Genomic DNA, 14193 nt, shown 5'->3' with positions numbered 1-14193 from the left:
TAGGGCCTGCGATGCCAACCAATCCCCGGACGTAATCCAAAGTCAGACCCTACCTCATGGACATCCGGCCCTAACTCCTGATCTAACAATGACAGGGTATCCTCAAAAACCCCTCCACACTCGGCTAAGGCCTCCAAACCACTACCCAGTAGCCCCTTGGACACCCTCACTGCCCCCTACTTCACCCCCCACACCTGCTCCAGCCTTCTCACCCCCCCTAAGCTTGATGAATTATTACCTGCAGCTGATAAAGGGGGCTTCTTCACCTCCGTCGCCTTCTCCGCCGATGCTGTCTGCTTGGCTTTCTTCGCCCTTGGTGCCCGGGTTGCAGTCATCTGCCACTTTTTACGAGTGGTCACACCCTGCATGCTAGTTGATGGTACCTCAGCAGGAATGTCCTTGAACAACTCTTCAGCCTGTGCTACAATACTGGCCCATATCTGTTTCAAAGCCTCCGCCATGATTATCTAGAAAGAAACACAAAAGTTATTGAGAAATAAAAAAATTGACATAATAAATTTGCTCAAAATAACTGGGCCTGACAAGGCAACAGTATCAACAATCCAGCTATATGCTGTGTGAAAAGAAACCACTGCCTTATGCATCATAAAGCAAGTATGCTACCTATTCTGCCACAAACCTACTTGAACTCCAGTCATTCACACTGTAGTCAACCATCGCACTAGGTCCCTCTAAAATACCTAAAAAAAAATTCAAGACTCCATCACATAGCCTTGACTCATTAGCTGTCTTTTTAAATTAAATTCTTCATGAATTTGTCTTTATTTCTTAATGTTAACTCTGTCTGTGTTATTTAAATTTCCACACATACATACACTGTCTAAGCATGCATCACCAGCAGCTAGATTCTTCAGTTCTCTCACTCTCTCTCTCTCTCTATCTCTCTCTTTTTTTTTTTTTTTATTTATTAGCAGAAAATGGCTGTCCATGGTTACCCACACTGCCACGCATGCGCGGCAAGCCACACAGCTAGATGAACCCGGGAAAACACAGCATCTCTACTCTGCCTCCGCAGCACTAGACCACCAGGAAACCAGCTATCCAGGCAGCAAAGAAACCACACTCCACCATCACCACTCAACCACCAAATGACCACACTAGTTCACCAGGGAGAAAAAACAAACAGCCATCCCACACAACCACCATACAACAACACCGCTAGACCACCAGGGAACAAACAACCTAAACAGCCATCCCACACAAACACCATACACCAGCACTAGACCACCAGGGAACAAACAACCAACAACCATCCAACCATACTTTGCTAGCCCCCTCAAACACCGTACAAACACACTAGACCACCATGGAACAACACAGCCATCCTGCACACCACCGTATGCCAACACTAGACAACAGGAACGAAGGCTAGGTGGTTAACTGCTCTCAGAGGCCATTGTAGGCTGAGGCGACATTATAATAACAAAAGTTAAAATTAAGGAAATAGAGTAAACTATATGTATTATTTTTATTTATTTATTTATTTTTATTACATCTGTTGTGCTCCACACCAGCACCATTGCGCATGCGCAGCCAGCCGTTAATGGTCCATAGCCAGCCCACGAATTACCACAAACCTCTTCTTATGGACGGCGCAGCACTAGACTGCCAAGGAAAGTTAATAATTGTACAAAACCTCTTCCTATAGACGGCGAGCACTAAACCACCAGGGAAAGTTAATAATTACACAAAACCTTTCTAATAACCTGACAAGCAACTTAAATACCACTATCTCCACAAAAGCCGACACCACCATGACTTCAATTAACTGGAAAACAAGCCTACACACCAGAAACCGACCTAACACTACCAATGAGCATCCAATGACAAACAAACCTCTTAAACCAAACTACAACAAAGTAGACTGCAACCTCATAAACTTATTCAAGAGTCTACGACCGAATCTCTCACCTCAAACCACAATTAACCCTGTATTTATCCTTTATAAGCAGTACCCCAGAGGAAAAAAAACAGACTCTTAAAAGCCTAACAAGCTGTACTCGCCTTACTGGTTATAACTACCCAAGGCCTACCCTAATCACAACCTCAAGTCATCTGGGACATGATCCTGCCTCAACAAGACCACACCAAAATGTGCTTATTCACTCTGGATTTCCTTTCAAAAAAACCTTCAAGCCACACTCCTCACACTACCTCACTTCCCTTCTGATCCCAAATCACTTAACCCTTTCCTAACCCTTCTCAGCCACCAAGATAACCAAGCACAGCTACCACCCAGTACCCCCCATCCCAAATTAAACAGTCCCGTGACAAATTTGTCTGTGCCACACTTCACTTCTCTGCATTCTTGTATTTCCTTCATACTTATAATCTATAGCTGCACCATATTCAGACTGGTGGACATTGCTCAGTGTAACCTGATTTTCTTGATACTCTGCAATCACTCTTTTATTTTGCTTGAATTTGCTTATTTTGCCATTTTTTGTATCACTTATTTTTGCCAATTTGTTCATTGTATTGACTCTTGTAAATATTGTATCTACCTTGTTGTTATTGTGTATTGGAGCTTTTCTCCCCGGGCCTCGACTGAAAATGGGCTCTGTTCAGCCCAGTGGACTTTCCCAGTAAGCAAATGTCAATAAATAAATAAAATAAATAATAATTCAGTAATATCTGCTCCATCAATTGTTAGAAAGGAATGATCTTTATCACCATTAGTCGTGTTAATCCCATTGTTTTTATTACTCATTTCCTTTGCAAGCACACAATTCTCATCTAGCTGGCTTTGTACATCTGCAGCTTGAGCCTTGTTTATTTATTTTAGTTATTTATTAATTTATTTAACATTTGTTTACCAGGAAAGTCCAACGTGGAATGAGCCAATTTTCAGTGGAGAGCCAGGAAGAAACTCTCCAAGTGCATGACTTTGCAATGTGGCAGTAAACCGGAACACCCAGAGAAAACCCACACAAACACAGGGAGGACATGCAGATTCCGCACAAAAGGCACCTCGGCTGAGAATCGAAATGGAGAACCTCTTGCTCTGAGGCGACAACACAAACCACTGCACCACTGCACCACTGCACCGTTATCAGCTTCTGTCTTTCTGCTGTTTTTTTCTTACAGTAATGTTTTTCAGTCCTTCCATATTCAGTTTTGATTTCTTCCTTTTTCACCTGCCCATTGCCACTCTACATTCTCTTTAGGAAAAAGTGATATCCTTTTCTGTAGACTGAAGATTTTCTAGTAGAAAAATGTTGTCTTTTACTGTAATCTAAGTGTTACATAACAAAGCAGCATTATTTTTCAGTATGTATTCTCTTTCCTTTTGTTGCGGTAGCGTTGTCGCCTCACAGTTAGACGTTGCCCGTTCAATTCTCAGTTAGAGCATCTTCTGTGTAGCGACATGTGTGAATGGGCATTCATTCATTGAAGGTTGTGCGTTAGGCCCGGCAAGCCAGTACGTAAAAATCTACTGCCAATCATTAGCGGACCAGAGTTCCGCTGTGGCGACCCCTAACCAGGAAAAGACGAAAGACACAAACAAATTCTCCTTCCTTTATAGACATTAATCAGTTTCTTTTTCTTCCTTGTTATTTGTTGTGTACTTCTTCCCTTCTTTCTTTTTTTTTATTTTCTTCTGTATGCTCTGAATTCTAAGATTTCTGATACTTGCATCCAGAATTCCAAAGTTGTAAGTTGTATTACCTTGTTTGATAGGGGTTGAACGATCTTTACAAATAGTCACTTCCATTCATAAATGTGTTATATTTGCTCTTTGCCTAACATTATTTATCACATCAGTCCAATCATTAATATATGTAACAATGCTTCTCCAAGTCATGCCAATTGCACAAGTGCAATCATCATCAGTAAGTCTAGATTTACTGCTAACAATGGTAAGCAAATCATCCAACTTTCACATGAAAAACACGGATCACCAGAGTTATCAGGTGCTACCTTTAAATATACATAGCATTTATTACACTGTACAAGATATTTGTGCTTTAGCAAATCTTTAATGGCATACTTATTTAAGGAATCCATGTTTAGCTTTAAATGAATTCTAAAAGAAAAGGATAATCAAAATCGGATAGTAAGAATACTCAGAGATTTTAAATCAACTCCTACAAGAAAAGTCACATAAACAATATACAACTAAATGTTAAAGGGATAGTCCCAGAGATTGTTTGTTTTGATTCTTTGTTTACATTTTTCAGTCTACATTTCTGAGCATAGCCCAGTTTTGGCTTTGGGGTTGGGGAGGGGCACTTACTCAAAGCTTCAAAGGTCTCAGCCAGATTCCATTTCAAATTGCAGTTGTACTCACAGCAGCTTTCTCTGCGTTGTTAATTAGTTTCACCTGTGCTTTTTATCCTCAAAGAAAAACAGCCTTTCAAGAATGTTATGAGCTGACTTGCAAGAATGTATATGAACAATGCAAAGCTAAACATTAGCAAACAGAGTTTTCTGCTCATTTCATTTCATATTTTATTTTGCACTGATTTCTGAATGTTAGTTAAGGGCAATGATTTTATGGCATGACTACAACTAGTTCTGTAGAAAGCATATGAACAATGCAAGATTCAAACAGTAGTAGATACAGTCTTCCTTTTTTCATGCTATATTGTCTTTAATCTTTAAATACAAGCCAACTGTAATGGCTTTCTGACATGCTGGTGGTTCTGTAAAAAGCACATATTCATTTTCTAGTCTAGAGTGCGGATTTCTAAATACTGATGAAGTGCCCTGAATTTTATGATCTGGCTGCTTCTAATTCTGTAAAAATAAGAGTGATGTCATTTTTAATATTAGTTGACCCACTAACCTATTTCTTTAATTTCATATTTTACTTTGTGCTGACTTCTGTCTACTCTGTATGCATGTTGTATCTTTGTGCATTACTGCATTGTACAATATGTTTTAAGCACTTTTCTTTCTCTTTTTACCTTTCAGTTGTATGCATTTGTGTCCCATCCCACCATGTTTAATTTGTAAACAAATTACTGAGACGGTACTGTGTAGGCTTTTGGTCATTGTTCCTTCTGTTTGTAATCCCTGATGACTGACTGATTCCTACTCTGACAACGATTCATCCTATATGATGTCGACTTCCACATTCCAGACTCACTAGACAATAAAAGAATGACTTTTTCACATTCCAAAATTTTCAAACTTCCGCTATTAGAAAACTATTATTTAAACTAAAGCCAACAACAATTAACTACTGATTCCTTAGCAGCTGAATATTCAAAATTGGGGGCAGATACCTGGCCTTCCCCATCTTCATACAAATTAATTGTTATGTAATCAAGCACTATATATCTGACATCTGGAAAACATCTTATCACAGTGCATAAAGGTGGTAACTCAACTGACTTTTTTCAAATCACAGACCCATTGCCATCCCAGCACTACTATCAAAAATCTGGGTAAAATGTATGTACATCTAGCTCACTAACCACCTTACTAATTACAACCATCTATTCAAAATTCAACATGGCTTTCATCCTAGTCACAGCAGTATGACAGCCCTACTTAGCTTCACTAACAACATACATCAAAACAGAAATAAAGGTAACAGTTTAATCTCTGTTCATTTATCTGTCTAAATCCTTAGACAAAGTCTCACATCAAAAACTCTTCATAGAGCTCTCATCCCTCATCTGGGAAATGGATGAGAGATAACACAACAATAAAAAAACAGGGCAACAAATTTATAACCCCTTGAATCACTACCAAACATATTCAAACTGTTGTTATATCGACACTAATGAATGAATATCATTCCTGTCAAGTTCTATCTACAAATTACATAAGCACAAGAAAGCAGCCAACAACTGTGTCTTCCAATGCTTAGGCTGACTGTTCCTGACTCTTGCTCTGTGCTATGTAATGGAGGAGTCCGAGAAATGCTGAGATCTGAAGTGACACCTCTGTGTAACTAGGCTAGCTGATACTGATAGATACTATCAATTTTAGATTATGTCAAGAGGTACCAAAGTACCCCCAGATTGGCAAGTACATTTAGTGTGTCTGCTTAAAGCTGTATATGACTAAGCATGTTATAGCCCTGTGATCAGTTAGTTGCCCACTATTGTTTCTGTGTTGCTATGTGCAGAACATACACTAAAAACCTCACCAGGAAGCTAATGCTGATCCTTTGCATCCGGTCTGTTACCCTCAAACAAGACAGGACTAACGTGAATATAAAGCAGACAGACACACACACTGGTATAGTTGTTTGCAGAAATATTTTTGCTATGTACATACATACCTATAAATAAGAAAATACTCAGCCAATTCACACCTGTTAGAAAATAAACTATCCAACTGTAACATATTAAATAAGAATATGAAATCATAAGCCAAAAAGCTGGAAGATCCTAGCCACTTGTCAATAACTACCTCCCCCACACCAAAGTTAAAAGAATCTTGTAAACTAATATATAACACCAATACTATAAAACATTACATTCCTTACTCATAAAACATTGCAACAAAAGCACACCAAATCCATAATCATGCCCATTTCTTTCTCAATTTGTGCACATGGTACATCAGCTGAAGTCAGTGATAACAATCAACTTTGACAGTCTGTCAAAAATAAAAAAGCTACACGTACCTGTAATATCCAGCAGCTGTTTGGCAAGCATCTGCTTAACTCTGTTTTTGGTAGCCATTGGCACAATATTCTCAAAAACCTATCCAGCATGTATATAACAAAGCATGACCATCACCCCCAGCACATAATTCAAAAGGACCATTCCCCCCTTTCATAATACCAACACAGCCCATTCTTCAAAAATAGTAACATAGAGGGACTGCACTAAATTCCAACATTTCACTGACTGTGGTTTTTTAACTGAGCCAAAAATCCTAAAGAAAATTCTGAATCTGCCTTACCATCTACAAGGCTGTACTCCATCACTAATGGTTTTTGTACCACTTCTCATACACTGAAATTAAAATCCCTTCAGGGTTAAATATTCATAGTAAAGGAATCCCTCATACATATGTAATGCAAATCTATCTCCACTGTCTAAACATCAAGGAGAATGAGGGCATTTTCACCTCTTTTCACTGCATCTCCACTCCCGCCTACTGTGGCATTCTTTTAGCAGTGAAAGGTTTTGTTTGAATTGAAACTTTAAGCAGTTAACAAACTAACACATAGTGCAGAATGATGAAACCAAGCATACAGTCAACTACTTAAAACTGACATACTGTGGCTTTACTTACCAAGCAGTATAACATTTTTTGGCAAATATGACATTATTATATTATTTTATTTAGTGTTTAGGTAAATATAAAATGTTAGCCAATTAAGGTAATTTTGTGAGCAGATTGAGATGATATTGTTGGTAACAACATTTTTAAGTGACCCTTTGTATAAGCATTGGTGGCACAGGCTGACAGACAGCTTTAACAGCAATTTGCAGGCAAGCATAGTTTCACTAGCAATCCAGACATACACATACACATAACCACACATGTATACACATACCCACACATATGGAGAGACACACAAACATATAAATACACACACATATATACACATACCCATACATATGCAGAGATATGCAAACATTCACACTTACATGCACACACATATGCATGCATATATATATATATATATATATATATATATATATATATATATATATATATATATATATATATATATATACATACATACTATATATAAGCATATCTATATGTACAGACACACACATATATAAATACACACACACATACAGTAGATAGGGACCTAGGGCAGTTCGGATAAACAAACATACATTGAAGTAGATAAAAAAACTTCTAAAATCTTGTTTTGTCTGCATGCAGGGAATACACTTTTCAACCATTCAGTGATTCCAGTAGACAATATGCAATATTTGTCACCCTAAAATCTCAAAAACATGCACAAGTAAAAATGTATAATGTTTACATATTCAGAATTTATGATTTTTCCTTCCCCAAAACTTTGGAAGGCTGTGTTCGGATAATTGATATTTTGGATAATCGACATTCGAATAATTGACTTTCTACTGTGTGTGTGTGTGTGTGTGTGTGTGTGTGTGTGTGTGTGTGTGTGTGTGTATATATATATATATATATATTTTTTTTTTTTATTATTATGTGTTTATTTATTAGGCATACAGAGACACACTTATACATGTATGTACATGCATATGTTCAAATACATAAATACATACATGTATGTACATGCATATGTCCACACACATAAATGCATACATACATATATATATATATATATATATATATATATATATATATATATATATATATATATAAATGTATATTCATCCCTAATCCAATAATTTTGGTGTCATTCAATCAACCAAAACTGTAATTTAAAACAGGAAGAGCAAATTGATTTATGGCTTAGTCTTTATTATTTACAAGATGCATATCAGTTTTAGTTTTCTGAAGTATTCCTTCTGGGCTTTATTCACATTTGTTCATGTTTTATTGTTAATTCTTCATCTAGTCTCAAATCTTTATACACTACCTCCCACTGAAGTTCCCTTATATCACATTACTGTCCTAGGTTGATATTTTCTTGGTGTTGTAACTTTCCTGTTTTAAATGTTACTTTTACAGATTTATCCAGACCAAATATCATTCTTATATAATCAGATAAAGTTTTAACCATATGTAGTTATACTTTTAATTCCTCATCTGATGAGTCATACAATTTTAAGTCATCCACAAAAAAGTAGATGGGAAATCTTTAAACAATTGTTTTCTGGGAGCCAACTTGTAATCATAACCTAATCTGTTAATTAAATAGCTTGATGAGTTAAGAGCAAGACAAAACAACAAAAGTGACAAAGAATATCCCCCTTGAATTTTTATCCATGGAATAATAATTTGCTCTTTGTCATGGCTCAACTGCAAATTGGTTTGCCACACTTTTATGGCCACTGTAATGTAATTGATCAGTGTAGGCTATATCTTATACATACTTAAGCATTCCTTTATCCTTGAATGTGGGCTGCTGTCAAATACTTTTTTTGTAATCTGTCAGAGCCATGCTTAAATTCTTCCCCTTTCTACAATTCTCTATTAATGCTTTATTTCGCAACAAATTATCCTTTGTTCCATATGACCTTTATTGCCATAATTGTTTTTTTTTTCTAAATGGCTATAAACTCTGTATCAACTCCAGTATATAGTTTGTATGTTGTTGGAAGGTAAATTATTGGTTTATAATTTTTAGTATGGCTTGCAGGTTCACTTTTAAGGAGGAACATCATTTCCTTTTGTTAACCAGGTTGGCGTCTGTTTGGGATGTGCATATAGGTAATTCTTATTCATGGGTAAATTTTCATGCAAAGATATTAATGCTTTTAGCCAGAAGTTAGGTACTGTGTCTAGGCCTGGGGTTTTCTAGTTATGAACTTTTCTTAATTTAGTTTGAGTTTCACTGGCAGTTATTTCATCCAATTTCATATCTTCTGCATTAGAACTCCTTACTGTTTCTTTTAAGTCTTCTATACATTCGCCATCTTTATTATATTCAATAAGATCTTCATAAATATTTCTCCAAAATGTGCCTATTTCTCCCAAAGTCTATACTGGCACAGTACCAAATACTTATTCCTGTACAAATATCTGTTGGTAATACCCACCTATTTGCAATGTAAATTTGTAAAACAGCTATATCCTTTTCAGTGTTCCCTCCTCTGTTTTTATGCACATTGTTTTTAATCATATTGCTTTTTTTTCAGATGAACTAGTAAGCTATACCCATGTTTCTAGTGTTTTATATGTACTTGTATTTTTATGTACTGTTTATAAGTCTACTGTTTGTATCTTAATGGAGCTTTTCTCCCTGGGCCTCCACTGAAAATGGGCTTCTTGCCCAGTCAGACTCTCCCAATAAACAAATGTAAAATAAAATAAATAAATAATGTTTTGGTGGTGTTTCTACTCCTTTGGCTTGTTTCACAGTTCTGTGTAGAATCTTTGTGGCTCATCAATATATTGCTTATTTTGAATTTACTTTTACTTTTATCTGCATACCTTCTCAGTTTTTTCTGCCCATGCTGATATTTTGAGTTTGTTATTGGCAATGACACTTGATAAATCTTGGTTTGTTTTCATATTCTGTACTGCTTTTACCAAGTCTGTTGTAATAAGTATTATTGATTATCTGTTCTGTTTTCTGTATTCTTCTAGCAGTGATATTTCTAGTCTGAACTGATTTATACTTTTCTGTATTTGATGCTTCCAGTGTGGCCTTTTATTTGTTTCCTTCCGTTCCTTTGTTACTGTACATTTTTGTAGTAGCACTTTATCTGTTATTACTTTGGCTGCACAATAATATGTTCTGTTTATTTCTGTTATATTACATGAATTTCACTTTATAGTTCTGATTATTGTGTTCATCTGTTTTATAATCTTTTCACATTTTGGGTCTTATTTACCTACTGTAATCTATTCCTTTCATCTATATTAATATGTCTATCCATTTCTATTAAATCAAGCAGGTCTTGCCTTAAATAATTTTCTTCTTTGCTCTCTGATTCTTGCATTCTGTGTACGTCTCTTTATGTTGTGTATATCCTGTACTCCTGATTCACAGCTAAATCAATCTCAATAATACAAAATATGATTATTTCATATTTATAGCTCTGTAAATGATCCTTTTCAAATTAAGCCATGGTTTGACAATCTCAGGGCTTGTTTTATTACTTAGGGAGGGCTATCTTCAAGGGAGTTCTTTGTGCTTGCCACCAATGTAAAATGGCTCATTGTGGTGCTTATTTTATCTACCATTCTCCAAAGAAAAGGATTCATAGAAATAGTTCCCAGTAAAGTCTGAAATAGAATTTGCACAGGATTAGTCATTTTAGTGGAATGCCAGAGTTCACATGCAAGTCAGTAAAACTACATATTGCTTATATTGGGTAGTGGGCTATTTGTACTTACACTGACCTGTATTCACATCTCATTTTAAAGCTGCAAAACATATTATGTATCTGTTACTCCTCAGTCTTATCAAACAAGTGTGAGTTGGTCATGGTAGATAGGCAGCCATGTTGAATATACACTGATTGTATCATTTTATCAATTCAGTTGTTTAAACCTTACTGTATGTCTATACTTTCCTTGCCTCACTAGTAAAAGAGGCATACTTGATTACCCAGTATGATTGTGGTTTTATAGTCAGTCATTGGATTAATAAGTAAAGATAGCTGATATAATAAATTTTGAGGTTATCTTATCATGAGCTCTAACTGGGAAGAGAGCACTAAAGAAATTGTTTGTTTTTGATACTTCATATATAAATTGACAGCTATCTAACTAGCAACCTTTTCTTCTTATTTTTCAGAATGACCACACCTTGGGTATCACATGATGATGAAAACTACACATATGACTATACCTATTATCCCGGTAATGAACCTTGTAAAAAGGATAATGTGAAGGAGTTTGGCTCCACCTTCATTCCTGCTCTTTATTCCATTGTGTTTATAACTGGGCTTATTGGGAATCTTTTGGTTATCCGTATCCTGTGGCCATTAATCTGCAAAGCAACACACACAATGACAGATATTTACCTCTTCAATCTAGCATTCTCAGACCTATTGTTTGTCATCACACTTCCATTCTGGGCTTACACTGCTGCATATCAGTGGATATTTGGAGAAGTTCTATGCAAGTTGATCTCATGGACTTACGTGATCGGATTTTATAGCAGTATTTTTTTCATCACGGCCATGAGTGTAGAGCGGTATTTAGCAATAGTCCATGCTATAAAAGCTAAGAAAATCCAAAGACTACAATCAGGAATTACTTTAAGTTGCATTATTTGGGCAGCAGCCTTTATAATTTCTGTTCCAGAGGCACATTTCAACAAAGTAGAAATAGAAAACATTCACAAGACTTGCAGACCAAGCATGGACAGTGAGACTCTGAAACAATGGAAGCTTGCTCATAACTTTGAAATCAACATCCTTGGTCTCCTCATACCACTGATCATAATGATTTTCTGCTATTCACGAATTATCAAAACATTACTGAGGAAGATGACTTTTTGTCCTCAAGTCTGGAAAAGACGCAGAGCTATTCGTCTCATTTTTATTGTGATGATTGTATTTTTAATCTTTTGGATACCATACAATATTTCTCTTTTGCTGCGTTCCTTGGAAATACTTGAAGTATATGTAAGCTGCTCTTTTAGCAAGGGGATAGATATTTCTCTGCAACTAACAGAGACTATTGCATTTGTTCACTGCTGCTTGAATCCATTCATATATGTCTTTGTCGGAATCAAGTTTAAGAATTATCTCTATGAACTCATAAAAAATTGTCTTCCATCTTTTATGATCTGTGACATATGTCATTCTTCAAGGAGAGATAGCGTTACTTCATCACAGACAATGTCTTCATACGACCATAGTGCTTTTATTGCTTTGTGATAAGCTGATATCATGTAATATTGCTGACATAACTGCATTTATAAAACATGGAAATCATTTTCATGTCATACAGACTATGTAAATAAAGTCTTATTGCAAACAGAACTATGTTCATTACTTAAAAGCCAAATCTAATTACAATTGTCATATAGCACTATAAATGAAACTAATGCTGAATTTTATAACAATAAAGCTATTTGGCATAGAAGCAAAAATCAGTAGAGGCGCTCTCTTATACCTTAAAAGATAATATGCCAGTGAGCTAGGTTTAGAAACAGAATACCAGTGGTTATCAGCTGTAATGGGAGAGAAATATAATATCCTGTTAACATTTCTCCTTTCACAGACAAGCATGATAGCTGACTAAGCAAAATGACTGTTACCAAAGAGAAGCCATATGGCATGAGGGCAGACAGAAGCAGAAAAAACGTTCAGTGTTATGGGACTTCAGTGGAACATGTGTTTATCCACATGTGTACTGTGAAGTCTCATCCTATACTGGCAGTTAGTATAGAGGTTAGGGCTATGAGCTGTAAGCAAGCTACTTCCTGTATTCCATGGTTTGAACCCCTCAGCCTCCATTTGCCTACTATGTGACTCAGAGCAAATCATTTAATCAGACAGCACTTCTAAACAGAGTCTAAGAAAGATCCTTGTGGTTCAATACACTACCCTGGATAGCAAGCACAAATAAATACAATAGAAAAAAATAAGAAAATATGCTAACAAAAAGAGAAGTAAACCAAAAAATTAGATCACATGTATCTTTTTCTTTACTCTTTCCTTTGCTGCCTCAAGCTTCAAAGTGATGTTTCTGAAAGAGTTTCTCATAGATCAGAGAATGATCATCATTTCTATTTTATAGGTGATAATCTTTTGGACAGCACCAACAAAGCTAACAATCTTGTTGACATCATCTGAGCAGCCCTCCTTCTTGCTATAACAAAATAATAATCTCATTAAGTAAATGTAAATACTTAAAAGCCAAGGATTATTATAAGTCTCCTCTGTTCAGCTATGAAATATACATTATTCAGAAAATATAATGGGTACTATTCATGGAGATGTTTTTGAAATATGGATGGCTTATCAAACTTTATTTGGTTATTTTATACAACCTTCCTTACATCCAGGATGTGTTTCTAGTGTCAAGTCTTGCAACTGCATGCATCCTTACACTTTCAATATGATATTGAAACCTAGCTAGCTTATCTGACTTTTTCTAACCTAAAGAAAACAATATATTTTTGTTTGAAAATGAGTTTTTTCTCCAAAAAGTGGGGGTTGCTATGGGCACAGCATGTGCAAATACATATGCACAACACTGTGCTGGCCCATTGGGAGAAAGTGATGGTCTTCTGTAGTGACATGTTTCAACAATATGTCACTTTTTACAGATGCTTTGTGGACGATATCTTCTTTACGTGGCATGGTGATAAGATACAGCTAGAGAGCTTAGTCAGATTTTTAGGGAGTACTGCTACCTATCTTTCATTTTCTATGTGCTGCTCTGAAACAAAGATCGATTTCTTAGATATTAACATCAATAAGAATATGTTTGGCAATATTTCAACCAAGCTACATAGGAAAGGCTGTAGGAAGAATAACATCCTCCACTGCTCGAGTATGCACCCCAGACATATAACTAGGAGTATAGTCAAGAATCAAGTTTTACATCATAGGAGGCAGTATACTGATGAGAAAGATCTACAAGAGGCACTAGTGAATTTACGAGTAGATCTTGCTGATAGGGGAT

General features: G+C 36.0%; 1 protein-coding gene across 1 annotated transcript in view; it reads left to right on the top strand.

Moving 5' to 3' along the window:
- The window catches only part of LOC122797270 (C-C chemokine receptor type 4-like), an 85900-nt gene extending 73355 nt beyond the window's left edge, over positions 1–12545 (top strand). The window contains exon 2 of the mRNA XM_044066113.1: positions 11348–12545. Coding sequence (XP_043922048.1) covers positions 11349–12437 — 1089 coding nt within the window. The 5' untranslated portion in view covers position 11348 and the 3' untranslated portion in view covers positions 12438–12545. The remainder of the gene's footprint in view (positions 1–11347) is intronic.
- Positions 12546–14193: the final 1648 nt, after the last annotated feature.

This window comes from Protopterus annectens, chromosome 3.part0, assembly GCF_019279795.1.
Source record: "Protopterus annectens isolate FY-2018-M chromosome 3.part0, PAN1.0, whole genome shotgun sequence".
Classification (NCBI taxonomy): Eukaryota; Metazoa; Chordata; order Ceratodontiformes; family Protopteridae; genus Protopterus; species Protopterus annectens.
The sequence above is the reverse complement of the archived record's forward strand: the minus strand, read 5'-3'. Positions and strand labels throughout refer to the sequence as shown.